Source organism: Manacus vitellinus, unplaced genomic scaffold (assembly GCF_001715985.3).
Source record: "Manacus vitellinus isolate BGI_N305 unplaced genomic scaffold, ASM171598v3 scaffold_5_pilon, whole genome shotgun sequence".
Classification (NCBI taxonomy): Eukaryota; Metazoa; Chordata; class Aves; order Passeriformes; family Pipridae; genus Manacus; species Manacus vitellinus.
The window spans coordinates 17,461,007-17,488,605 of NW_021940682.1; the positions used below are offsets into that span (position 1 = coordinate 17,461,007).

General features: G+C 40.4%; 1 protein-coding gene across 1 annotated transcript in view; it reads left to right on the forward strand.

Annotated features, from left to right (window-relative positions):
* Nucleotides 1-27,599, forward strand: part of EP300 (E1A binding protein p300) — a 58,875-nt gene that overhangs the window by 13,542 nt on the left and 17,734 nt on the right. Inside the window, exons 2-19 of the mRNA XM_018080532.3 lie at nucleotides 601-1,259; nucleotides 8,867-9,043; nucleotides 11,194-11,455; nucleotides 12,076-12,189; nucleotides 13,105-13,341; nucleotides 15,799-15,892; nucleotides 16,222-16,356; nucleotides 16,730-16,847; nucleotides 17,348-17,522; nucleotides 18,339-18,416; nucleotides 19,215-19,324; nucleotides 19,818-19,973; nucleotides 21,048-21,488; nucleotides 21,988-22,176; nucleotides 23,038-23,194; nucleotides 23,733-23,851; nucleotides 25,157-25,396; nucleotides 25,948-26,036. Coding sequence (XP_017936021.2) covers nucleotides 601-1,259; nucleotides 8,867-9,043; nucleotides 11,194-11,455; nucleotides 12,076-12,189; nucleotides 13,105-13,341; nucleotides 15,799-15,892; nucleotides 16,222-16,356; nucleotides 16,730-16,847; nucleotides 17,348-17,522; nucleotides 18,339-18,416; nucleotides 19,215-19,324; nucleotides 19,818-19,973; nucleotides 21,048-21,488; nucleotides 21,988-22,176; nucleotides 23,038-23,194; nucleotides 23,733-23,851; nucleotides 25,157-25,396; nucleotides 25,948-26,036 — 3,550 coding nt within the window. The remainder of the gene's footprint in view (nucleotides 1-600; nucleotides 1,260-8,866; nucleotides 9,044-11,193; nucleotides 11,456-12,075; nucleotides 12,190-13,104; nucleotides 13,342-15,798; nucleotides 15,893-16,221; nucleotides 16,357-16,729; nucleotides 16,848-17,347; nucleotides 17,523-18,338; nucleotides 18,417-19,214; nucleotides 19,325-19,817; nucleotides 19,974-21,047; nucleotides 21,489-21,987; nucleotides 22,177-23,037; nucleotides 23,195-23,732; nucleotides 23,852-25,156; nucleotides 25,397-25,947; nucleotides 26,037-27,599) is intronic.

The following is a 27,599-nucleotide window of genomic DNA, read 5'->3' on the forward strand; positions in this document are numbered from 1 at the left end:
GCCGTGACCCATGTCCAGCACTTGCTCATGGCCTTGTTGAACTTCATGAGGCTCCCATGGACCTACTTCTCAGATTTCTCAAGGTCCCTCTGGATGGCATCCCTTCCCTCCAGCGTGTCAACTGCACCACACAGCTTGGTATTGTCAGCCAGTTTGCTGAGGGCGCACCTGATCCCACTGTTTGTGTTGCCATCAAAGACTTTAAATAGTGCCAGCCCTGATACTGATCCCTGAGGAACACCACTTGTCACTAGTCTCCACTTAGGCATGGAGATTTTAATGTAATTTTTTCACTCCTCTCTTCACAAATTTCCCAAGGTGAGAGAGCATAGTCTGATATCCAGTGATCTTTGGCACAAATTGTAGGAGAGTGACGTGGAATGGTCTTCTCTAGTTTAGACTCTGTAAAGTTTAGAAATTACTTTTATCCAGACAAACTGGATAGTTTTCGATAACGACTGATAGGGGAATTTTACTCAAACATAAAAAGTTGAGTTTTGCTAGTTACTTGAAATTAAAAAATAGAAACCAATGAACAGATATTCCTTCAAGACACTATTACTTGCTCTGACCTCATATACAATTGGTTTTGTTTTTCAGATTTTGGATCGCTCTTTGATCTGGAACATGACTTGCCAGATGAACTGATCAGCTCCACAGAACTGGGACTCACCAATGGTGGTGACATTAATCAGCTGCAGACCAGCCTTGGCTTGGCACAAGATGCTGCCTCTAAACACAAGCAGCTGTCTGAACTTCTACGGGCTGGTAGCTCCCCAAATCTGAACATGGGGGTTGGTGGCCCTGGCCAGGGCATGGCCAGTCAAACCCAACAAAATAGTCCTGGAATGGGAATGTTAAACAGCATGGTGAAAAGCCCCATGGCACAGGCTGGGTTGACTTCTCCCAATATGGCGATGAGTGCAAGCGGACCAAACCAGGGTCCTTCTGCCCAATCCACAGCAGGAATGATGCCAACAGTAAACAGTCCAGTTAACCAGCCTGGCATGGGAATGAACACAGGGATGAATGCTGGCATGAATCCTGGGATGTTGGCAGCAGGCAACGGACAGGGGATGATGCAGGGGCAAGTCATGAACGGTTCAATTGGAGCGGGCAGAGGGCGGCCCAATATGCCGTACCCAAACCCGGGAATGGGGACTGCCGGTAACTTGCTGGCTGAGACACTGCAACAAGGCTCTCCACAGATGGGAGGGCAGGCTGGACTGAGAGGGCCACAGCCTGGGGCCATGAACAAGGTAAGATGAGCTAAATTTTATTACCTTCCTTATCACTGTTGACTTTATTTTGTAAAATTTATTCCTCTGCAGTATGGGTTCTATAGGTTGTTTTTTTTCTTTAAGAATCCTGTATCATGGGGTAAATAGTTTATATGCTGCTAAAGTGGAATTTGTGACAGTCATACGAAGTGAGAATTGAATCTTGCACAACAAGCAAGACTATGGCTAGATTAAAAAGCCTATTGTGGCAGTATAGATTATCAACAACATTGAAAAGTAACTTGATTGTATTTTATTCTGTTCTATGCTTTGTCCACAACTGTATTTTCCCATCTGATGTGATGCTGGTATTGTGAGTGTCGTGGGAATCTATCAGGATGTTGTGGTGCTTTTTTTTCTGTGTGACAGTCAATGGAAGTATCTGTTGTCCAAGATCAGCTGAGTGTTTATGCTGTGGCATATGCTGAGAGGCACATACAGGTTTGAATAGACTGATGCACTCACTGTATGTGCCAAGACTTACATTGGCCTTGTTAAGGAATAGGTATTTGAGTTAATGGTGGAGAATGAATGCTTGTGTAAACACCTGAAGACAAATGTTAGGTTCTTAAGACTGTTGATCCAACTCAGTTCTAGTTTTAATATTCACAATGGCTTTGTCTATAGGAGAGCAAACCAGAAAGCTGAAAAAAAAATCTTTTTATACTGGAGAGGGAAATAAATGTGCTTTTGTAATTCAGGAGATCGGAAGAAAGTTGTCATGAGTCACTGAAAAGACAAGAGAAGACCCTAGTGGTTTAAATGACAAAAAGGTGCCTAAATTTAATTTTTGTCATGCACAATTAGCTGTCTTAGAGTAGTAGCCACTTGAGTATTGATTCTCCAGTTTTTAGTGTTTTGATCAAAAGCCTAGAAAATATTAAATGTTTCAGTTCACTTTAGATGGGTGTTTTATGTTTCTTGGCTAAAGAGGGGAGAGTTTTTTTTTAAGGTGCTCTGCAATACCTAAATCTGTCTTAGAATGCCTAAAATCAGTCCACTTAGAGGGCTAGGCATGATAATAACATAGTCTATAAATGTATTTGAGACATAAGTTACGCTGTGTGTTAATAACTTTGGTGTCTTGTTAATTATGAAGTTCTTTGATCTTAACTGTTTGCTTAAGCTCAATGTGCTGCTAACTACAGTTCTGGTGTGCATCTCTACATATATGTTCAGTAAGGAGTTGATTTTGTGGTCTCGTCGTTTCAGATATTTTTGCCTGATAGGAAAGTTGTTGCAAAGCTTGATTACTATAGTAGAAAATTTATATGCAGCTTACGGTGGTAAGAAATGTGTAGCTACTTAGAAGTATTCTTGTATTGGAATTATATAATATTCATTATTCCTTGGCTGTAAAAAAAAAAAAAATAAATTTGATCTTCAGAAAGCTGTATTCAGAAGTCAAAAATTGATATAGTGGGTGTTTGGATGAAATGCAACTTCTTAATCCTTAGTTATCAGAGCTAAAGTAGGGTTATGCAGTATAATAAACTTATTTATCTAGAAGTAAGGAAAGGACATAAAACCAAGCTTTTGGCTGATGTAGTCTAAAATTGTCTTCCTCCCTTACTTAAATTCCAAAATGTGCTGTACATCTAAAGTAAGAACACTTTATGCTTTGGGGAATATTCAAACCAAATACGTGATAACTTCTGTTTTTTAGTTCATAGTCCCAGACTGATTAAAAATACTGAAGAACTCTTTAATTGCTGATAAAAAAGTCCTGAGACTTTTTGTGTAAGTATGGTGGGTACAGCCTTCATAAAGGAGTTGAAACTGCCAGATGAGAAAGAACAGTCTGAAATGGAGGCTGAAATTCCAGAATGTCTTCAATCAGTTTGGTTGTTGGCAGGGAGCCTGTGTTTCACTTCATACAGTGGAGTTAGCAAAGTCTGACAACAGCAATGTCTGACCATTTATTTTATTTCTCCACCCATCTGCTTTTTGGTTTTTCCCACCTACAAATCTTCAAAAAGTAGATGAAAACAGAGGACCTTAAGTTGTTTTTAAAAGCCAGTTTTTCTAATTGGTAAATTTAGTACTGTGTTGCTGTTAATGTGGGGGTTTGCGTGATAACTTCTGTAGGTTTGCTTCATTGCTGCAAAAAATGTGCATTATCCAGAAGCTCTCCTTCAGTAGGAGGGGAAAAAAACAGACCAGATGCTTTGGTTATGATTGTCAACTTCACCATGTTAGCTTGCCAAAGTCAGCCCTTTCAGGTGATGGGAGAGTTGCCTCTGACTTCTCTCTCAGCGAAACAGTGGTGTGTTTTGTGCAGTGGTTTGGATGGAGGAATAGCTTAGGTTTCTGTCATGTGAACTAATTGTAAGGGAGAATGTTATGCTCTTCTAACAGTAAAGATGAGCTGCAAGTGGCAAGTTAATTTGGAAAGCAAAATTGGTTACATTTCAACTTTGTTCTGTTATCCTGGGGAGTTACTGAACAGTTTTCTTCCTCTCTTCCCAAAACATTGACTAGCAATAGAGTGGAACACTTGCTTTGCGTTTTAGTCATGCGCTTCCCAGCTTCCCAACTAGTTGTGCACATTACTTTTTAGGACTTGAAATCCCAAATGTCAATGTAAACGATTGATTTGTACATATAAACTTGTCCTGTCATGATCTGATGCCTTACATCCTGTGGTTTAATGCTGTAGTTTTATGTCTGATGTAAGCAGTCCCTTTGGATGCCATCGCTGTGCCAGTTGGAAGATAGGCTGTGTTGAAGAACTAATCCAGACTTGAATTGAAACTCATGTGGTCATTTTAAAAGAAGTTGTTTTACTTTGAATTGGTTTTTGTGTCCAGTTTACATTTATCCATTGAAAAACTAGTATCTCTGAATTAGGGAGAGGATTTTTTAAAGGATCTTGCCAGTCAGAGAAGGGTGTGAATCCTGCTTTGGTGACAGTACCAGTTTAAAAATGCCTGTGAAAGTCTACCCTGAAAGGAAGTGTTACAAGTTTGGAGAGGAAAGGAATTGTAACAAGTTTTGCTTGAATAGTTTTTTGTTTTCTGTGTGGTTTTATATGTTTTCTCTGGTTTTGAGCAAGTTAAGAGGACAACAGACATGCCTATTACTCTTAAAATAGTGTTTTGGAATTTGTTTGTAAGGCTTGGATTCTTTCAGTGTCTATTCATTTTTCAGGCTTTTTGTTTCACTAGATAGATTTACAGATTTGATTGACTCAAATATAAGCAGATAACTTATTATAGAGCTTGAATTTGCTAAAAAAAAAAAAATCATGTTTCCTGTTTTGAACCATTCTTCATTTGGAATCATATCTAGTCAAAACCTTCATTTTATTGTTCCACTGGGTTCTATTGAGAGTGCCAAGTTAGGATCTTACTGTCCAGCCTCTTATTAGGGGAGGAGGTTATTTTGTGTATAAGTTGATGTATGCATTTATGTCATAGCACAAAGTGACAAAGTTCACCTGACCCTCAGGTCACTTAGATCTCACCTCCCACTGATTCAAGAAATGTTTCCTTTACTCTAGTAATGAAGTGGAAATTCAGATTAGTGAGGGCATTACTGCTACCTCTGCTGTGTGAGTATTTCACTTGAAATGTTTGGAGTTTCAGTAGTAATTCTTTGCCATTTGGCTCACTGTTTGAGTATGTACAGAGTTCTCTGCTATTCTAATGAATACGTTTGACTTTATCAGTTTAACCTCTGTTAAGAAGATTCAATGGCAATATTTTACAAAGTCAGAGGTAGAATATTTGTAATGTCTATGTGCATAGTTGTAGCACGTGTTCCTCCTAAATTTGTACTCCATAGTATCAACAGTTAAACTAGAAGCAGAGTTACTTGACCATCTTCTGAACTGAAGATACAGGTGTTCCATGGCATTAGAACAAAACCTTGGGGAATTTCCTCCACTTTTGTAGTTATTCTTCTTAAGGCTGCTCAGATACTCCCCCAGTCTATCCGATACTGCATGAGCTTGGGAACGTTTCCTGAACTCACGTTATCCATGGTGAGAGACCTCCTTCCATGAGAGGCAGGAAAGTCAAGTTGTTTCCATTGTGTATGTAGGAGGTAAAACCATCTGAAATTACCTTTGCCTTCTATTAGCCACATATTATCATATTTTATGATCTTTCTTGTTTTCTTCCTCTTTACTGTGAATTGGATTTCTGTCTGTTCTTCCTTTTGTGCAAGTTCTTGCATATGTGATGAAAGTAAGTTGAAGCTGTGAGGAGAGGAAGAAAAACTTCAGATGGATATGAAGAGTAATAGGAAAAGCAGTGAAAGGAAATGGTGGCCAGGAAGAGTGAGTAGAGGTTGGACTCTCTGACTTGTAACTGTATTTCAACCATCTCTGTTTTTGCATGGTATTGCAGATGAAGCCTTGTACTTGTCTGATACAGTGGCGCTAACACCACCTTTCTTTGGCTGGTTCTTCTGCACTGGATTGTTTATTTACCCTTCCCAACAGATCATTAATGTGATGAGAAACTGTATATTAGTCTTTCTGGTTGTTTCCTACTGATCTTCCTTCTGTAGTCACGAGGCCATGCATTTCTTCCCCTTTGTTTTCTTTTATTCATGTTTCTCAACATGTCACAGCAAATGACATGAGCATGTTCCTGCTTCTTCTGGAGGGTCACAAGGTCACCTTGTGCCAGGTGAAGAATCTCCCAAATGACCCTTCTCTTGACTCAGTCTAGAGTTGCGTGCAGTTGGTTGGTTTCAGGTTAATGGGTCTGTGGTGGCAGGACTGGGGGCCATTGCTTTGAGGTTCCTCTGTGGATATGGCAGGTGTCAGTCTCACCTGGACCAAATAATGGCAGCTGATTTGTTCCAGGAGACATTGAGGCATTTGTTTTTTAGCATCCTTCTTTAGGTGTTGCTTGAATGTTTGGCTTTTGGAGTCAGCTTGGCATGCTTGACTTCCAACCTGGCCTAGACTTCTCTGGTGTTTGCCTCTCCTGTAAGCTGAAATTACCGCTGTCAGAAGCAGCTGGGCTGAGCTGGGCATGTAGTGTTCTACTGCCAGGTGCCTTGGTGTACAGCAAGGTGGAGGGAGAGTGGAACCCTGTGCTTCTGCCATGGAGGCAGCCCTGTTTGAGGGGGCTGGTCTTGCACCCCAGACAGTACCAGTGGCTAATGCTTGAGAAAGCATCAGAGATCTTTGTGCTGCAGCAACTTGATTAGTACATTTGAAAAAGTCAGGTGCTTCACATAAAATTTGTGTCCAGCTTTGTTGCAAATACAAATGTTGATTGGCATGGTGCAGCCTCGTCCCTGAGTTTCATTAGGAAACTGTTTTAGGTGAGATAGCAAAAGTGATGTAGCTTTTTCTAAGCTGAGGTTTGGTTCCTTCCCCTGCAGTCAGGACAGAGTTGGCTCATTAGGCCACAGTTATTCTGAATCCTTTGGTATCAATGTGTGATATCTAAAGTTGTCTGAGTTAGGCATCTTGATTTCTCTCTGTGACATCAAGGTGTGAAAATGTGCCTTCAGCCTTTAATTCTGAGTTGTTTGGTTTGGGTTTTGGGTTTTTTGGGTTTTTTTTTGTTTGGTTTGGTTTGATTTTTTTTTAAAGACAAATAGCAGCATAAGTTACAAAAGTCAAATTGGGGTTGGTGATAGTGATGGCCAGTGTAGTCTATGCTTTAGTATACTCTCAGCTGTCAGGTGACTTTGGTAGTTATCATTGTTAATGAACTTGAAAACTTTGCTTAGAAATTTATAGGTTTGGAGATGTACCTGTTTTCAAAACCCTCTCTGGAACCAAAGGGATCAGGCTATCTTACAGGAAAACGTGACTTGTTTTCTTAAGGAAATAATTCTCACTAAGCCTTGAACATGTTGCTCAATTTGAGACAACAGTGATGATGGGAAGTATTTCTGAAAGTGTGTTTGCTGACTCCTTATACTTTTCTTTTTTCCCTTCTGCTCAGTTTGCACATAAGATCTTATCTTCTGAGGGAGAGGAAGGGAGGGTTTGAGTCTTACCTGTTCTGTTTTTGGCAGCAGCTGCTTCATTGGTCATCATATGTGTGTTCATTGCAGTTGAGACACAGCAGAGGAAAAAGACAGAGTAAAGGAAGGCTTTTTAATTCTGCCTGATCATTGCCTAGTTTGTTTTTCTGCCATGTGTAGAGATTCTTTTCATTGCTCTCTAATGAATTACTGCTGTGTGATTATGGTTATTGCTTATGTGTGGAGGAGGGGGGCTGTCCTCAAGTGAATTCACTTGTGCATATCAGATGTCTAAGTGGCAGGTTCTATAGTGAATTTTGTATTCCTTCTCCTGTAGCTTGAGTTTGATCCTGCTTTATTTTGTAACTGCAACCTGAAGGCTATTATGATAGATTGGAGGTTGTTACAGCCTGAAAAAGGAAAGTGTAACTAATCACAGGTAATCTCAGGGCATGTTGGTTACTTCTCTATGTGGGTTGGAGAAGCGTGGTAAGGAGCAGAAGCAAGGGAGGATGCTTTGAGAATAAGTGTAGCAGTAATTGGAAACAAACCTACCATAGGAGCTACTATGCACTTTTTTGGATGCAGGAAAATGCTTTGAACCAAAAGATATTAAGGAGACTGGACATTGTCTAGTCAAATGCTAATGTGAGTTGAAACAGTACAGCTCTTTAAAGTACTTTTGTGCCTCTGTTATTAGAAGTTGTGTCTCCTTGAAGATCCTGCCTGAGTAGTGGTAAGATCTTGGTAATCTGAGCAAAAATCTCCAGTTTTTCTGGTCCTCTATGGCTAGTTGTTTTGGTCCTAGAAAGCCAGATTTCCCATAAAAAATACATAAGAATGCAAGGAATGGAAAAAAATGTCAGAGGACAAACAACTTAATTGGTAAGATTGCTCATTTTCCTTCAGGTTCTATGGCATTCCAAGGCAACAAATAGTATATTCTAGTTTGCTAAAACTGTTGAATATGCATATGGCTTGTATGAAACATGAATCTGTTTCCTCTGTGAATGAATGGCTCAGTAGATTTGTTTTGTTTGCAGAGTTCCTGCCTACCATCTCCTTTGACCTCTAGTACTACTCACTGCAAACTAGCTACTGTGGCTGTGTGAGGTGCTAACCTGTGACTATGGTGTATTCTTAAATTGAAAATGTTTGTGTACCGATAATGCAGGCATGCATTGTTATGGCTATCTGGAGAGGAGCTGTGGGAGTGCTAGCAGCTGGGTAGGATGTTTTTGGGATAAACTCTGCTGATATGAACGAATATGGTATTTGTCTCCATTTGGAGTCTGCACAAGTGTAGAGAGGAGAAAGCTTCCAGACTTGGGTCATGTAGTCCATGGTACAAATTTGTGTTTCAGAAAGCTGAAATAAGAAATCTGTTGAACCAAATATTTTCTAAAGAAATAATCAGGCCAATTTTGTCCAGTCTGACCTCAAAGGTTGGTAAGTTGGCTTTGTCGTATTTATAGGAACTTTCTGTTAATGTTATGTGATGAGTAAATACATGAACATGAAGAAGCAAGGGAAGCATGTGGATCTATATTGCTTTGCAGCTCATTCCTGGTTATGATCACTCTTGCTCTGAAGTATTAATTTGCCTTTTACATTGTGAACTTAAGCTGTCTTACCATTTTAATTTCTAGATGGGAATGATGAGCAATCCCAGTCCATATGGCCAGCCATATAGTCAAAATACTGGGCAGCAGATTGGAGCCAGTGGACTTGGGCCTCAGATGCAGAATAAAGCTGGACTGCAGAATAGCTTACCACAGTTTCCAATGGACAAGAAGCAAGTTCCTGGGGCAGGAATGCCTAACTTGGTAAGTAGAATGAAAAGTGTCTCCAGAAAACATTGCAGTAGATCAAAGGGGAGCAACACGCTCTGGCCTTGCCATGTTGTGTTTTTTGCAGCTGCCATACCCAGTGTGAGTATGTGCTCTGAATCCCCACAGGGTGCACTTGCTTCAACTCATAAGAAGACTGATATGAAGGAGAGGACTGAGTTATGCTTTCTGTGTTGATAAGCTACATCTCCACTCTTGGCCCTTCAAACCCTGCTAACAGGGAAAATGAAATGGAGCTCCTTAACTGAAGTGAACTTTGCTACCTGTTTGGACACCTCTGCTCTCCTCTCCCATCCCTTTTGTGGTTGCTCTATTGTAACCCTTCTCCTCAGAGTAGCTCTGTCTGCAGGATTTTTTCCTGGTTGTACTCACTGATACTTTTGGGAGAGAGGAGTGTCTCTTCTCAGACAGGTATTCCCTATGATAGGGCTTGGAGACCCCACTCGTGTTTTTTCTTGTTGTGAATTACATGAACACACACAACAGTCCTGGAGGTTTCCTGGCAACTGTAGTAGCCCTGATGCCTTCCCCTTTTCCCTCCACACTCTTATTGCATCAGGACTTAAAGAAAGGGGGAAGTAAGAGTGGTGGGAAAAGTGGATGGCCCAAGCTTATAAATGCCAGTGCCTCACCACATGCCTTAACACTGGATTCCCTAGCTTGAGCTTAACACTGATGCCTCATTATTTTCAGAGCTTAAATTGGTTAGGGGTATGACATGCAACATGTCCTGTGGGTTTTCCCACCCCTATGTTTTTTTTTTTTTAATTTAGGAAAAAATTCATATTTCTGAATATAGCTTGTGTTTCTCCTTGCTTCAGATTTCATTCCCACACACCCCCTGGGAGGGTCAGTCTCTTTATCTTAGTAACTGTTGCTGAAAAACCATTTCCAGTTAACTTTAGTACCTTTAAACTAAAAAGAGCTCAATCCTATGAGGTTTATTTAGTGTTTCTTTAAGTTGAGCATGAAACATTGGAAGTCTAGCAAACCACTTGGCTGTATGAACCAATAAAAAAGCAGCCAAAACCTGTTCAGAACCCCAGCTGTCAGGTTTGTGTTCAGTGCAGAGCATATAACTTGAAGCTGAACTGGTACCCAGCTGAATCTAGGAATGAAAAGTTGCTGCTATCTCAGCTGTTATCTAGAACAACAGGCTGCAAACAAGACAGTCATGGTCATATTGGAACATATACAAACCCTGAGGACCTGACTACTTGGTGAAGTCTCCCTGTAGAATGAAAGGTTAATACTAGTACTTAAGAGCTACAGGAGAACTGGGGTTTAGGAGTACAGGTAGATGACATCTAAAAATCTGGACATCTCCCGAAACATCCTCTAAAACCTCTAGGAAGAATGTTGGAAGTTGAAGTCTGTTGAACTGAAATGGTACAAGCAACATAGAGTCCCTGAGCTGTTCTTCTTTGCTAAATACTCCTCAAATGTCACCTAGAAGAAATACAAAGAGTACTAAAGAAATAAACAGAAGCAGAGAAGGCATACCAGATGTTGCCATAGCTGATGTTAGTTCTGTGGTGTGTATTATCATGAGGTTGTGCTTCACCTCTAGCAGAGGCTAGGAGATGCTTGTTTTGAATGCCTATGTGTGAGTTTGACAATGAAAAAAGGTTAAAAGGTTCCCAGGACTTCCCTTTCATTCTCCTTTTCTAGGAAGAGTCAAATCAAGACACCTTGTACTGCAATAGAGAAAACAATTCACTCTAAAATGTGCTTTCTTCTATTAATGTAATAATTGTGGGTGCAACTTTTTAACCTCCAAAATGAGGAGGAGATTTGAGATCATAGTACTGTTAATATTTTCTGGTTATTCTAGCACTGCAAATTAACCTGTGAGCACATGCAAAGTTCTGCTGACTGTTGATAAGGCCAGGGCTAGGACTAATAGAGCGATATGGGAAGGAAATTGTGGCTGGCAAGAGAATTGCCAGCACTGTTGCTAAGGCATATATTTAATGAGTCTTCCAGAACTACAGATAGGTGGGCTATTTCCTTAATCATAGAATGTAGTTGTTGCTTCTCGGACTCTTTCTTGCTTTGCTGTTTGCTTACTAAATTATTTTCAAAAATAAATTTACTTGTGGGAATTTCTTCTTCACCTTCTCCAGGGCCAGCAGCAGGCTCCCCAGGTTCAGCAAGCTGGGATGGGGCCAGCAGCTTCTCAAGGAATGGGGTCTGGAGCGCCAACAGCAGATCCAGAAAAACGCAAGCTCATTCAGCAGCAACTAGTTCTCCTCTTACACGCTCACAAGTGTCAGCGTCGAGAACAGGCCAACGGGGAGGTGCGACAGTGCAACCTCCCTCACTGCCGAACCATGAAGAATGTCTTGAACCACATGACACACTGTCAGGCTGGCAAATCTTGCCAGGGTAAGTGGAGGAGTGGTTATATGGATGGGTTCAACATTTGAAGAAGGAAAAGGGCTCCTAGAAAGAGATGAACTAATGGGTGGCTTGGGAAGTAGAATTTTGTTGACTTACCTGTCCCCTTTTGAAGGCAGGATCTGCAAGTAGGAATCTACCTGCCTCCCTTCAGCTGAAGAGATGAATCTTGAACAATAACTAGCCATGAATTTGGCTGTTTCTGGCACTGGCAACCTCTCTGTTCTAGTAGTTAACTAAAATGTAGGCTACCTTTTTGGTAGCCTAGGCTCATCCGGATTGTGCCAACTGCTGACATTTCAGTTGTGTGGTACAGTCTGTCTGATGCCTGAGCTATATGGCATTACCCTTTAAGCCAAGGGGGCATAATCTTGGGTGTATCACACTGGGCTTTTAAGTAAGCTTTAGTTGAGCCAATAGTACTTGAAAAAATCTAACTACATTTTCAGAGCTAGTAGTGCTGAACTATTTCAAGTAATACTTAACTGACCTGTGTTGATACAGATGTGTGCTCTGAGAGAAAATGTTGCTCCCTACCCAGTTTGTGTTGACCGTGAGGAGATACTGGCAGTAGTTTCTAAAAGTTTTTCATTCCCTCTCTTTCTCAGTGGCACATTGCGCGTCTTCCCGACAAATCATCTCGCACTGGAAGAATTGTACAAGACATGACTGTCCTGTATGTTTGCCTCTCAAAAATGCTGGGGACAAAAGAAATCAGCAATGTAAGTCTACTGAGGAATTCTGTGTATTGAATAAACCATAAAATGCATGTTGGGAGTTAAACTTCCTTGCACCCATGTGGTAGTGGTGATACTCTCAAACCTGGGAACAGGTAATATGAAATTTTCCTCTTGTTTTAGTCCCAGAGTATTTTTCTGGCTCTGATAGCTAGTGTTTGTGAAAGTTTTCCAACTTTATTGGATTATTCTAGCAGGAGAGTGGTAAGGGGAACAAGTCATAACTCTCTCAACCAAATGATTGGCTCTTCACTAGCACTTCTTCCAGCTGGACGGTTTCTGGACACAGACGTGCATGCACATGCACGTTTTGTGTCATTTCAGCCCTGATATTTGGTTCTGTCTTCATTCTTTTTTTGTATCAGATGTAACTTACCCCTTCTCTTTATGTCCCCTTGGGTTCCCTGCCAAAAAGTTTGGCAAGATTTTTGCCGTAGTGTTACCTGTGTGGTTTTTCTTTCTCATTTCTTTAATGTTCCTATGGGGTCTTCTCATGACTATATGTGAACCAAGATATTTCTTGGTTAAAGAAAATAATAAAAAAAAAAGAGGCATTACAGTGACTGCTGGGGAGCTGTATGTACCCTTCTGCCATGTCTCTCTGACATGGTGTGCCTCCATTTTCAGTTTGAAGCAAAGAGATGTGTCCTAAATACTTAAGAGATGGATTTTCTCTGAGCAGCACAAAGGGAAAACAGCATGTTGTTGGATTGGCTGGTTGTGTTAAAACTTGTCTCTCTGTTTCATGGGCCAGGTTTTCCAGACCTAGACCATTCACTGCATGCTTCTAGAAGCAGATGTTTTGGTTTTGAACAGCCAGTGTGCTCTGTGTTTCCCTGTACTCGTAGACCTCTTTGACTGACTTCTGCTGTCCTTATTGACTTGGTGTGTCTCTTCCAGCGCTGCTGGGCGGAGCTGCAGTCGGACTTGCAAATACAGGCTCTGTGGGCGTGGGGCAGCAGACAACGCCCAGCATAAACACTACCAGTCAGATAGACCCCAGCTCCATCGAGAGAGCCTACGCAGCCCTTGGACTGACCTATCAAGGGAACCAGATGCAGACACAGCCCCAGGCTCAAGTGAAGAATCAGCAACAGGGACAGTCACCCCAGGGTCTGCGCCCTATGAATCCTATGAGTAAGTTTATCTGTTAGTGTTAAAATGCAAACTACCGGCAACTTTCCCATGCTACATCTAATGCAAATTTCCTTAACCTACTAGCTTAGTACTGCTAGCTCATTTGCCAAAGGTATGGCTTTTGCGATGTTGTACACTTGGGATAGTAAGCTACTCAGTGGAACAGGAACATTCAGAGGGCCAGGTGCCTTCACCTGGAAAACAAGCTCTCTGGGAAAAGTAGTTTCTTTGGAAAAATTCTATTTTTTTTCAGAATCAATTTTCCAAGGCACTTTTTTTTTGTATTTTGTGTAGCTTTATAATTGCGCAGTAATGCAAGTTTCGGGCTATTGGGGAGTTTTTAATTGGATATGCATGCATTGGAATGCCAGTATTCAAGTGTACTTCCTTGTCACTCAGAATGCAGCTTTTACATTTGTATCTCAGACATGTAATATTTGTTTTAAAAATGAAAAATAGGAGATAACTGGCACTCTCCCTGAATCCTGTCATGTGGTTTCATGTAACTGTAAATTGTCTGGATAGCTTATTGCAGCATCATAAAAATCTGGATAAGAATTTTAATTCGAAGTGCATTTAATTGGAACCTGGCTATCACTGGTGTCAAATAAAGTCATCTTTAACTGTCAAATCTAAGTTTGATAGTTTGAGGTTACATCACAGGATTTTTTCCTCACTGCTCGCTATTTGCTTGAATTGCATAAGTAGATGTGACTTTTTTAACAGAAAAGATGAAAGATGAGCTCACAGTGATTTATCACAAACTTTTATAGCTTTGCAGTGATCCTGCCTATGTGTCCCATGACAAGCTTGTGTATGGAATGAGAGATTGCAGAGGAAAGAAGCAGTTGGTTGCAGGCTGCATTTTGATGTGTGTTTCTGCACCAAAGGGAATGCTACTCCTGAGTTACTCAGGAAAAGGCTGTCGGGTAGAGTAGACTTGTTAATGAGATAACTTGCCCTCATAGGTTGTGTGTGACTTGTGTACTGCTAAAACTTTGGCTTCCAATGTGTAAAAACCTTTTTTAAAAAAGAAGGGGAGGGAAATGGTCCTGAGACCTTAGTCTGAAAAGAGTTGGATTAAAATAATACAGTTTTCTACTGTGCATTAAGAGTGTTTTACAAATAGATGAATTTCTAGAAGCTCCAAAATGTTATGGTGAGGGTCTTCAAAGGTTGCAAGGAATGTCATTCATTTTTCTGAAGCAAAATGGTTCAAATTTTTTTATGCATGTAATTATTTATAGACAGTTCTGTGCAATCTTAGCAGGTATTCCATGTAGAACTGTTTAGAAAATCCAATGAAATGGGATTGAAAAAAGCTCTCGGAAAGGGAAGAACTACAGCTTAATGTAGAAAGGACAAACATGGAGAGTGTAGGACTTTGACTGTTATTTCCTTATAAGGAGCAGGAAAGGGAATTACAACAGGTGAGACAGGAATTACCAGGTCACGGCCTACAGAACAACAGGGCTAGTTCAGGAGAAACAACAGGATTTGGTGAGGACTGCAGTATGAAAAGATGCAGTTTTAAGTGGCTCAAACAAATGGTGGGTGCTGGCAGTTGAAAAGGGAGATTTAAGGTAAGGGTTGACAGTTGTCTTGCATACCAACATGCTCTCAGATGGCAAAGTGAGTTTGGGAAGGAGAAGAAAGGGACTAAGGGAAGGGAGACTTGGAGGCAACCATATGAAAAATCTGTTAAGTACTTGGTTGTGATGTTAGAGGTATGTATTAGGCTTGATATGCTTAATTTCAGTGGATTTCTCACATATGCAGTGTGTAATTTGGCTTGAAATAAAGATTCTGTAGGATTCAGATGTCCTAAATACATGTGAAGCCTGGTAATGGCTTTCATGCTACTTGCAGCTTCAAAAAGTGATCTGTTAGGAAGTTCCAGAGAGAAGTATGCTGCGTTTTTCTGGACTGTTTGAGACTTAACTGTAGTGTGTGAAGAAAACAGGCATTTTTTATGGTGATTAAGATCTGGTGTGATTCAGAAAATCAGATTTTGTTACATAACAAATTTGTAGAGGTTTTTCCTGCAAAGGATTGTCAGATTTTCGTTCTTAACAAACATTGGAGTTAGTTGTAGGATCATTAAGTATGGAGTGGGTGAGAGGGGGACCTTGTCACATGTAGGTGGTAACTGATGTTTTAAATTCTTGAAGCCTTAGTGAATATATATATCCTAAACCCCTGAATGACAAAAAAAAACCCCAACTGCTTCTCAACAAAAATGCAGAAGTGGTTGATAATGCTAGATCTTTAGTTAGAGACTCACAGAAAGGACTCCGGGATATAATGTTTGCAGCAAGAGGTTAAAGAGAGCAACAGGTAAATTCCTTCACAAAAGTCCAAGTACTTGAAAGTCTAGACCCTTGTTATTGCTGAGCAATTACTGATTTTGCACAGTAAATGGGTGCTTCATTTATTCTGTATTTTTTTGTTTTCTAGGTGCTAATCCAATGGGAGTGAATGGAGGAGTAGGGGTTCAACCCCCTAATTTGCTGCCTGACTCAATGTTGCATTCAACCATGAATTCTCAAAAGTGAGTTGAATTCTTTATACCCCAGTGATTTTATTTTGATCTCATGGCACTTCTTGCATAAACAATGGGGTAAATGCCATTGATGGCTATCTCTCCCTTTGGATTTTGTAGCTTTTGTTGCAGTTTTCCAAATCCTTGGGTAGAACAGCGTGTACCCTTTCGTGGCGTTGTTTTGGTGTCTGTGCAGCTATTTCTGCAGAGTTTGTCCATTGATTAGGGAATGGCTGAACTAGCACTTTGTCCTAACATTATTCTAAAAGAGGCTGTGACTGTAAGATGACTAAGCTTGGGCTAGACTTTTGCCCTCAATTCTTGCTCTGTTTTTGAAGCCCCATGATGACTGAAAGCGCCAATGTTGCCAGTTTGGGAGCTATGCCAACAGCTCAACCATCCAATACTGGAATTCGAAAGCAGTGGCACGAAGACATTACTCAGGATCTCCGAAACCACCTTGTTCATAAATTGTGAGTAGCTAATGTGAAAACAATCTCCTGTTACGTGAGTTGCTGCCCCTGAGGTGTATTTGGGGGGCAGAAGGAAACCTGAATTGCAAAACTAGAGGACTAGGGAGTGAATTTTGTCAGGATGTATGAGAACAGAATGCGGAAGCCCAAAAGATAGAGTTTACATCTGCTGATTTGGAATTGTTGTATTGGAAGTTTCCCACTCTGTACTCAAGCCATCTACATGGGGGCAGTGTGCCCTGGGAGCAGTAGCAGTGCTGCAGTCTGTCAGAAGATTTACTACTTTGTATTCAAACCACTGGAGTTAGTGCTGATGTGGGGATGTCCTAATCACTTCCTTGCATTTCTTTAATATTTTCTTTTCCCCCCCCAGAGTCCAAGCCATATTTCCTACTCCTGACCCTGCAGCACTGAAGGATCGGCGTATGGAGAATCTGGTGGCATATGCACGGAAAGTGGAAGGAGATATGTATGAATCAGCAAACAGCAGGGTGAGGTGCCATCCCGTCATCTAGTCGTGTGGATCTCTGCCTTGATCCCATGGTGATTGAGGAGGAAGAGGAGTGAAAGCACAGATGACACTCCCAGGCTGAGGAAGCATGTGTTTAGGTGTTGCTGGATGGGGTCTAGGAACCAACCAACGGCAGGCTGCTGCCTGGGTGTGCCAGGAGTTAGGGTGTGCTGTGACTGAGACTTCTTAGGGTCCCCTGAAGGCAGTGTTAGCTCTTCACTGTGATTATCCCAGAGAAGTGTTGGACACAAGAAGAGAAATGTCTGGTGTTGGCCTAAACAGTTGAGAGCAGTGCTCCGAGCAGTGCCTCTTTTGCCCTCCTATCTGTCTGACAGCCCCTGCAAGGGGAGAGACCTCCCCCAGGCGAAAATGTGTGCATGTGTAAGGCTGCTTTGCAGTTTAGAATCACTGGGACCTGTTTGTTGCCTTTTCCTAATGTATGTGTCATCTCCTTTCCTGACTTGTATTTCCCCCCAACAGGCGGAGTACTATCATTTGCTAGCAGAGAAGATCTATAAGATTCAGAAGGAATTGGAGGAGAAACGAAGAACCAGGTTGCAGAAGCAAAACATGATCCCAAATGCTCCAGGCATGCCACAGGCTCCCATGAATCAAGGGCCCAATATGGGACAGCCACAGCCAGGAATGTCTGCAAGTAAGAAGAGTTGGTTTACTGACTACCTGGTGCAGGGAAATCCTGTATTGTCATTTTGGTGGGCTGGTGACCATTTAGCCATTAATGGGTACTTGCTCAAAGTTAAACAACTTCCTCCTCTTTATTCAGAAGTATTTGCAAAGTCTTTGCTTTGCTTATGTGTTAATTAATGGCCACAAATTATCTAAAAACATTTAGTGTTTCAAACAGATTGAAATACTGTAAACTCTTACACTTACTTTGAGGATAGAGAGAGTGGAGATTAATGTTGTAGAACTTCAGTCTCATTAGATTCACCTCTAGAATTAATTGATTTAAAGGTAACTTCAGTTGCTATAAGAGAAATATGTTCATAAATATTTAGCTGTACGCTGTTCAGAATGATCATCACTATTGTTGTTGCTAAACAGAGTATGAGGATTGGAGTACTTACGTATTTATGCCTTTGAAAGTTTAGTTAGTGCTTGTACAGTGGTCTGTAGAAGTTCTTGCAGTCTGGAATGTTTGTGGACTACTGTTCATTGTTGTACCTTGAAAACATACTTCAAATTTGTCCTCAGTTTCTGAAAACTGACTAAGTCAGAGGATATTTCTATCAATGGGACATAATTACATTTCCAAGGAAGTTTTGGAGTTTACCTCACATTTGGAGAACACTTTGAGTGTTTAGTAGCTGGCCTGCATACATTTATTTTTTTATATTTGTATATTTTTTTACATGTGGTTTTTAATGTTTAATTCTCACTAAAATGTTTGGTGGATAAATCCTGGTGTTCTTTTGAATGACATTAACTTATTTTGGTATCTTTTTTCCAGATGGTCCTCTTCCTGACCCGACTCTGATACGTGCCAATGTGCCAAACCAAATGATGAATCGCATGCAGGCACAGCCAGGTAAATATTTGAAGGAAGTTGGCAACTGTGATTTTTTAAGTAATCTTGGAATTGGGCAGCTCTTGCTGAAGTGTCATAGACCTTGTTTCATGTGCAGTTTTTCCATTTGGTTAAGAAAATAGCTATATTGTATAATGTTTACATAACTGTATAATATATATAAAACACTAATAGCATTTCATGATTTTGTGAATTTGAGCTGCACATTAGCTGCTTGCTTTGTTAAATAAAGAGCTTTTGGAACTTCTGATCATGTGTACATGGGGTGGTGGGGTCAATCAAACACAGTGAACCCAGCCACCTCAGGTGAGGACATGTTGGTGGCAAAGAGAATGTGGTGAGAATTGTTGCTCATAAGAACGGGGCAGAACCTTTGTTACGCATTCAAGATGTGTTATAGCCAACATGCAAAGTACGTGAGGAAGTGAAGATACAGTTTGAGATTCAATAAGTGAATTTCTAATATCTACTTAAGATAATGCAGCTTTCTGTAGAAAGTTGACCTTCAACAGCAGGTGTGACATTTTTCATTATTTGTTGTGTATTCCAGTAGTTCTCTAACTTACAAGTTTTGGAAACAAGTCATTCAAGGGGAAAAAACTGTTCTGGTAGCTTGGACACTATATTTAAAATTATTCCATGTAATTAGTTGATAGAAGGCAATATATGCTTGAAAACTGCTTGCTAGAAAGCAGAATTAGGAAGAAATGAAGATCATTTCTTCTCAAAATGTTGAATGGTGGCCAAAGGAGAATTCAGGCCTTTGTTTATAAGTGGTTTTTTTGCATAAACTTGCAGGAATGAATCAGTTTGGCCAGATGAACATGCAGCTGTCACCGATGGGACCCCGGCAAACCCCTCCTCTTCAGCACCCTGGACAGCTAAGTCAGGCTGGGGCCATGAACCAGGTCAGTGTGCCTTCCCTCCAGGGTGTTGAGCTTGCAGGTTTGCTTCTCTAGGCTGTGGCTTCCTTAAAAAAACAAAAGAAATTTAAAAATAAATCAAGGATCACTTCATTCTCTTGGCCCTTTGATTTCTGCCTTTTGCATCTCCTCTCAAAGATCTGTCTGATCTATGGCAAACCTTTAGATCCTTGTAGTAAAAACTGCCTAAAAATTAAGTTGAAGTGGCTTTTTGCTGCCTCCTTAGAACAAGGAATAAAAATCTTAAGTCACAGTCCCAATTTGAAATCAATAACCTTTTGCTTAGCTTATAAGATAAATTATCATAATTCCTGTCTTTTGAGAGGAGCTGTAAGCAACCTTTGGATATTGTATCCTAAAGATAAGTGGCAAGCATCAGCTTCTGCAACAGGATAAATGTTTGTTTTGGGCTCTTTCTGTAAAATGTTATGGCAGTATATGCACATTGTGCAAAATGAGTTCTTTTCTTTTTCAACAGATGGGATTTTCTTCACGTATGCAGCAACCAGGAGTTGGCCAGCCTTCTGGTCAGAATCAGTTCCTACAACAGACGCAGTTCCCTTCTTCTTCCCCGGGAATGAACACAGCAAGCATGCCTATGACTCAGCCTGGCAATCAGACACCAGTCTCTCAAGTAAGTTTCTGATTTCTGGAAGTGGTGTCAGTGGGCTTTGTCATATACAGGTTACATTTGTTCAGTTTGTAGTAATGGAGAACAACTTGTTTTCTCAAGAGCCATTTGGAATTATAGTCAACTGAATTCATTTATTGAGACTACCTTTTCCTGATGTAGCACTGGGAATGGCAAGGGTGAAACATTAACTTGTTCTCAGGCTTAACTTTAAGTGTTACAGAGGAATTGTTCTAGGTTTGTTTTTATGGAGTAAAGAAGAAATTGTGACTCAGCATGCTGTAGGTAAGAATCTCTTGCTGAACAGCGAAGCAGCAGAGCCTGAGAAATTAAGAGGTGGCAGAATAAGTCATAAAAAGGCACATCTATCCAGGACCAATATGTGTTGCTGGCTTTGGGGGATTAGGAGGGTTGTCACTAGTAAAGATCTGAACTTACAGTCTAGCAGTTTCCTTTCTGTCCTTTCCCTCTCCCTTTTCAGCAAGAACCTTTCAGGCCAGGAAGAAGTAGGGAACGTCAGTTTGCTTCTCACTGATGCTTCTTCCTAGTTTGCAGGCAAGATTATTGTGGAGTTACAGTTTTATTTCCTTGACCAATACAATTTTTTTTTTTGTAATTTTGTAATGGTAGAGTTACAGCTGTACTTATTTGTGATGATAAATTCAGTTTCTAGTCTTGGGGGTGGAGGCATGGGCACACTAAGTGTACTTGAATGCAGTTTTTTCACTGTGGTGCATTGTCCCATATTCAGGATGTAAAAATCTGCAGTTTTAGAAAGAAATGCTTTGCGAACTGAGAATGTTGGTGTGCCATTCTTTAAATATATCAATAACTATAAGTTATTCTATTGAAACTTCTCTAAAAGAGATGACTAAATTATAAAACAGCCTTATGTTTGTGTAGACAAAATAAATCAAATAGACCATTTCTGCTTTTGAAAGAGTTTTTAAAAATGGAGCTGATAGTCACATTTTTTAAAGTATGCTGTGAGAAAGCAGCCATTTGACAGTAATTTCTCTTGCTTTTCTGTAGCAAATGTGCATTTGTCATAGCAAATATTTACCTGTTTTTCCATAGGCACAAATGACCAGCGCTTCCTGTCCTGTGAATTCTCCTGCAATGGCTCCAGGTTCTCAAGGGAGCCATATTCACTGCCCACCTCTTCCACAGCCTCCCATGCACCGAAATTCTCCTTCTCCAGTACCTAGCCGAACCCCAACACCTCACCACACCCCCCCAGGCTTGGGATCACAGCAACAGCAGGCAGCAGTGGCTGCCACTACTGCCCCGACACCTGTTTCTCAGGCAATGCCACCTGGACCACAGTCCCAAACTATGCACCCCCCTCAAAGACAGACTCCAACTCCTCCACAGGCACAGCTGCCTCCACAAGTCCAGCCTCCGGTTCCAGTTACCCCTTCTGCAGAGCAACAGCAGCAACCCTTGTCACAGCAGAGCACGACTGCATCTGTTCCCACACCAACAGCACCACTGCAGCCTCAGCACCCCACAACACCTGTAAGGAAATACTTTAGTTTTGCTTTCCCTGCAAATGTTTAAGTGGAATGTTTAATCTTCAATTGTGGGGTGGTTTGTTTTTTTTTTTTTTTTTCATTTTTGTGCTCCTGTCATGTTTAATCTCAAAATAGGGTATGTTTTTGTATTTTTCCATCAAGACAAGTCTGTAGATCATCTGGTGTTTCCAGAGAGGGAGTATTTTTCAGAATTCTAGTGCATGTTTTGAATTTCACTGTAAACATGGATGAGGCTTTTTGTTATGTCTACATGTGCATAGTGCTTGTATGCAACAGGGACACAATGTCACTTTCTGTGTACTAGGCCTTCCAGTGCATGTTTCTGATGCACGTTTTTCTATAGTTGAACTTGAGGGGAAGCAAATATAAGGACTAGAGTGCATTTAAACTCGGTGGAAGTGTAATATGGGTAAAATGTAGATTAGAGGAAGAAAAATAAGTTCATTAGAAGCCTATTTGTAATGTGTGTTTTGTTCCCTCAGCTTTCACAACCCGCTGTAAGCATTGATGGACAGGTATCCAACCCCCCTTCTACCAGCAGCACGGAGGTGAACTCTCAGCAGACTGTTCCAGAGCAGCAGCAGCCACCCTTGCAGGAAGTGAAAATGGAGATTAAAACAGATGAAGGGGAACCAGAGCAAACAGAGCTGCAAATGGAAGAGAAATCTGAGGTGAGATTGACCAGATGTTGGATCGAATATCTTCCTAGTGCTGCTAGATGCTTTGTCTCCGTGCAAGTCATTCTTTCCAGAGTTCAGTGAGAGCTGCAGTTTTGATTGTCTTCATCTTATTCCTAAAGAAGGGTCTGTGTTTTCTGGTGAAATTGTGGTAGAAGCCAGTGGCCACAGGAAAGGACCAGTGGTAATGTGATTGCAGCTGTGAGGCTTTGCTTCGGTAAATGCCGATGTGAAAATGCACTCATGTCAGTCCTACAGCTGTTAAAATAGCAGATAGTAGGATGAGAGGAAATTGGCTTCAAGTTGTGCCAAAGGAGGTTTAGATTTGATATTAAGAAAAATTTCTTCAATGAAAGGGTTATCAAGCGTTGGAACAGGCTGCTGGAGATGTTAAGATGTGTAGATGTGGCACTTAGGGATATGGCATAGTGGTGGATGTGCAGTGCCAGGTTAATATTGGACTCAACCTTAAAGGTCTTTTCCAACGTAAATGATTCCATATGTACGTGATGGGCTGCTTTACTGGGCTTTGACAGCTTGTCACGAAGGACAGCTGGGATTGTGGCTACCAGTAGTGTCATCCTGGCAGCCCTGGTACGAACACTGCTAGAACTGCCTAAAGAGCTGGAAGGTTACCCATGTGTCTACTTGGAGCTCAAACTTGCTACTACTACAGTGTTTAAAGATGCTTTCTAACACATTTGCTCAAGTTTTAGGCAAGTTTTGAGTACAGAGAAGATACCTTTAATCTTAGGAAAAAGTGATGAGCAGAATGACAGATAGATTTAAGGGACAGAAACGTGGATGAGTGGCCTCCCAGGAGACTTAAGTGACAGGTTCCAAACTACTTTCCAGGTTAAAGTAGAACCAGTTGTAGAGGAATGTAAACCAGACCCAATGGAGCAAGAAGAGAAGAAACCTGAAATGAAGACTGAAGTACCAGAGGGGGAAGAAAGACCTACTACTCCAGCTACTCAGTCTTCTCCGGCAGCTGGGCAGTCTAAGAAAAAAAGTAAGCAGGAACACTGTTTTGACTGAAATTCACTGCATCTCCCTAGAGAAATCTTGTGGGGTGGGGGAAAACCTGGGCTTTCTTTTTTGGTACTTAGTAGGCTTATATGGATTGTCCTTTGTGGCTTTTGGACAAAAATATCTAATAATACATGTGCTTATAATTGCCTTTGGGCAAGTTCTTTAAGGCTTTAGAATTAGACGGTAAGCCTTAGTAAAATTGTCAATACAGTAGAGATTTGAAATACTCAGTTACAGATTTTCTAGACATGTTTTTTCTTGGGGCCTCAGAGAGGTGCTGTATCTGGAATGTAAATCATCTCTACTCATTTTAGCAATGGCTTCCTCTTATCTCTGTGTCTTCAGGTGATTGTTTTAATATCCTCCTCAGAACTCAGTGTTACAGAGGATAAACAAGCCTTGCTAAGTACCTTAAACCCCTTGTCTGTAGTCTTTTTCCCACAGACCTCACATTTTCTAGTAGATTTCTTCCTTACAGCTGTTTCTGCTGTCTTTCTAATGTTGATTGTTTTTCACAGTTTTCAAGCCAGAAGAGTTGCGGCAGGCACTTATGCCAACACTGGAGGCACTTTACCGGCAGGATCCAGAGTCTCTTCCATTTCGACAACCTGTGGATCCCCAACTACTAGGAATTCCTGTGAGTGCCTTAGCAAGATACTTTCCTGGCTTTAATTCAAAGCTACTGTATTTTGACACACCTGTTTGAGAAGAGCTTAAGTCTGTCTTGTTAACTTATACTGATGTCTTTGGAGAGTTTTGGCTTAGGCAGTGGAACACAAAATGTTTGACTTAGGAAAGTTTGTTTGGTCTTGTGTTCCTTTTGATAAATAAGCAGATATGCCATACATTGAAGTGATGACCAAGAGATCCCCAGTGCTGTGTGGGCTTTTTATGATTGTTGCTTCATGTTGCACTGCTTTTATTGCTGAATTTCATAGGTGCCTCTCATGTATAAAACTTGTCTGAAGACATGGGAAATTAAGCTGATCAAGACCACTTAAAACAAAAAATCCATCAGGGGTACCTGTTATAGGAAGGGAAAAGACTCTTCAAGTTATAGGCTGAATTTTCTGCTTACTTTACAACTGTCTTGAGAAGACAGTTATTGTTCAGGGATCTGTGTTTTAAAGTCTCCAAATTGACCACACAACTTCAGTATATATAAACAAACGTATATGTAGAAGTCCTGCTTAGGTGCTTCAGGCAACATTTTTTGCCTGCAAGATATTTTGTTTGGGTTGGTTGGTTGGTTTGTTTCTTTTGTTTGGGGGGTTGTTTGTTTGGTTTGTGGGGTTTGTTTTGTGGTGGGGTTTTTTTATATATTTTATATTTTAGTGGTTTTTTATTTTTGTTTGAATTTTCACAAACACTGCAAAAATTCAAGATCTACTGTATTGCAGGCATTTATATATTTGCTAAAGTTTTAACAAGCTATCTGTCATATTCTGCAGACTTTTGTAGGAGAAATTGCCTTATAGTTGATGGTGGATTGGACAAAGACATGGAGAAGTCATAATATCTTTTATCACAGAATAAAGTTATTTGGTTTTGTTAGGTTATCTGGTCTATTAAAACCAATTGCTTTCCATTAATGCTTTTGTGTATATCTTCAGATCACAATGGCTGCAAAAACATTGCCATTTTCTACTTTTTGTAATACTTGTTTTGCTGATTAAAATTAGAGTGGCTTTATTGCATCGGGAGTGAATGAGAAACAGCAGCTGAGAAATAAAGGAATAATGAAAAGAAAGCACTGGGGAATGATATGTATTACTTAGAGATTGCATTGTGTGTGTTGTGTGTGTCACAAGCAGTTTGACAATCAAGTCATGGAAGAACCTGTTTTTCGTGATGAGAAGGATTTATATGCTGAGAATGCACATGCTGTCATGTCACAATGGAGTTCTGTAGTAGTGTTTTGATATGCTGCGTATTCTTGCAGGATTATTTTGACATAGTGAAGAACCCCATGGACCTTTCTACTATCAAGAGAAAGCTGGACACAGGACAGTATCAGGAGCCATGGCAATATGTAGATGACATCTGGCTCATGTTCAATAATGCCTGGTTGTATAACCGCAAAACATCCCGGGTGTACAAGTACTGTTCCAAACTGGCAGAGGTGTTTGAGCAAGAAATTGACCCAGTTATGCAGAGCCTGGGCTATTGCTGTGGAAGAAAGGTAAGAAAATAAATATCTTTAGTCAGCTGCTTGCTTCCTTGTATTGAAGGGGAAAAATATGGCAGTTGCACTTGTTAGCAGTTATAGTGTGTCAAAAATTCTGAAAGTTTACCAGGATTTAGCAATCCTGAGTTATCTGACTTTTGGGAGGTTAATGGATCTTCTATCTAGTGCTTAAATCATCTATTTGTATATAAGCCCTTGGGAGGGAAAAGTCAGTAACTGAAGCCTTATTTTGATTAGAGTGAACCCTTTTGCTATTGCAAATTAAGCAGATATGTTTTTATTACTGCAGAAGTGCTGTATTTCACTGTATATTGAGACTATGTATTTCCATTGTCTTGTTTTGATACTCTCTTTGTAGAAGAGCTAACTTGAGAGTAACAGCCCACTGACTGGTTTTTATGGCTAGCATTTCATAGACGTAGCTGTACAGAGAGATCTGTGCACAGAGTAAGGTGGAAGTGTGCATTGTCTGGGTCACACTTGCTTCCCACGGAGAGCAAGTGACAACACGTATGAGTGCTAAGACAAGACATTCCTCTTTGCAGTTGGAGTTCTCGCCACAGACTTTGTGTTGCTATGGCAAACAGCTGTGCACGATCCCTCGAGATGCCACTTACTACAGCTACCAGAACAGGTAAGGAGAGCTCACTTGGTGCCGTGTTGTGCATGCTGTGATCAATCTGTTACAGGTGTGCATGTATTTACATAGACACCCTCTTTATACGTGTATGCCTTTGTGTTTTAAGATACAAACTTCTGCTGGAAGTGCTCTTGAATAGTTTGCCTTGTGTGTTAATAATGATTTCTTTCTGTGAAGTTCACTGCAGCCTTTGCTCTTCTTCTTTTGTTTACAGAAATGTGATGTTTTACTACATTTTTATCCTGCAGTTAATTAAATCTTCAGTTACCTACAAATCATACATACAAGTCTGTTGCCTTTACTTCCTACTATGCAGCAGTATTTTTCATGCAGAACACTGAGTAAACTATGCAGCAAGTATATTAAAGCTCATAATACATATTATTCTTGACAAGTCTGTTTTTCTCATGGTGTTGACACTGAAGAGCAAACTTACTTTTGAATTGCACATCTTAATTGGAAGATCCGTGTATTCAGATCTTCAGCAGATTGATGCTTGTTTTTTCTCACGAAGTTTCCTAACGGGAATTGTCTCAGCAGTAGCTGTCAGTAACTCTGTAAAATGCTGTCACTTCTACCGCTCTTTTGAGTATCTTTTTTACTTTGAGTTTATTAAAGGATTTAAACCTATTTGACTTCTGAAAGAAAGTTTCTTGCTAGGCATCTCTACCAGTTGGGGAAGTGAGGCAGGAAGAAGCAGGGAAAGTCATGCTTTAGCACTGCCGCATCTCCTGGCCTGTCATGAGAGTGCATCTGATAGAGCAGAGGACTGGTTAACTCCAAACTGTGTCACCTCCATCAATTTATTTAATTCCTGCTCTCTATTCATTTCAACACATTAAACAAATGAACAAAAACCCCAAAGCAAACTAGAACAACAAAAACACTAAGGATTTTACCTGAAAGCCAAGAACATTTTGCAAGAATTTTAGGTTTTTTCAAGCAACCAGTCAGATGAAAGCAACCAAAGAGCTACACAAGTTATATCTTAACCTTTAAAGGCTTTACAAAGGTTTATAGCAGTGACTGGGGGTTTTTAAGCTTATTTCCTACTTTTTCACTCCTATCGTATCCCATAATAATTATTGTAGTTTTAGACTTATATGTTGTGTAGAGCTTTTCATATCATGTCAGTATCTTCTGCTTATGTTTGTCTGTGGGCAAGTTCTAGATGGACCAAATTACTCAGAAATCTGAGATGTTTTATGTGTTTTCAGACATCAGAAGGGAATGTTTGCACTGTAACAGGTGCATACATGTGTCTTGTAGATTACATTGTAAATACACATACATATATATCTATTGACTGAAATGTATAATTCCAGAAGTACTGTTCTCTGTGTTATCTCAGATGAAAACCGAGAGAGAGGGTTGGGACCTGTTGTTCTAGCCTAATAGCTGCTGTATTATTGGTTTGTGTGGCTTTATAATGAACTTGTTTGAATTTTCTTTTATTTCTTTTTATTTTTAGCTGTCTTATGCACTCAATTAACATGCCTTAGTGATAGAGAGGCTACAGTTTTAGAACATTTTTGAGGTCTAGGATAGAATCTTGAA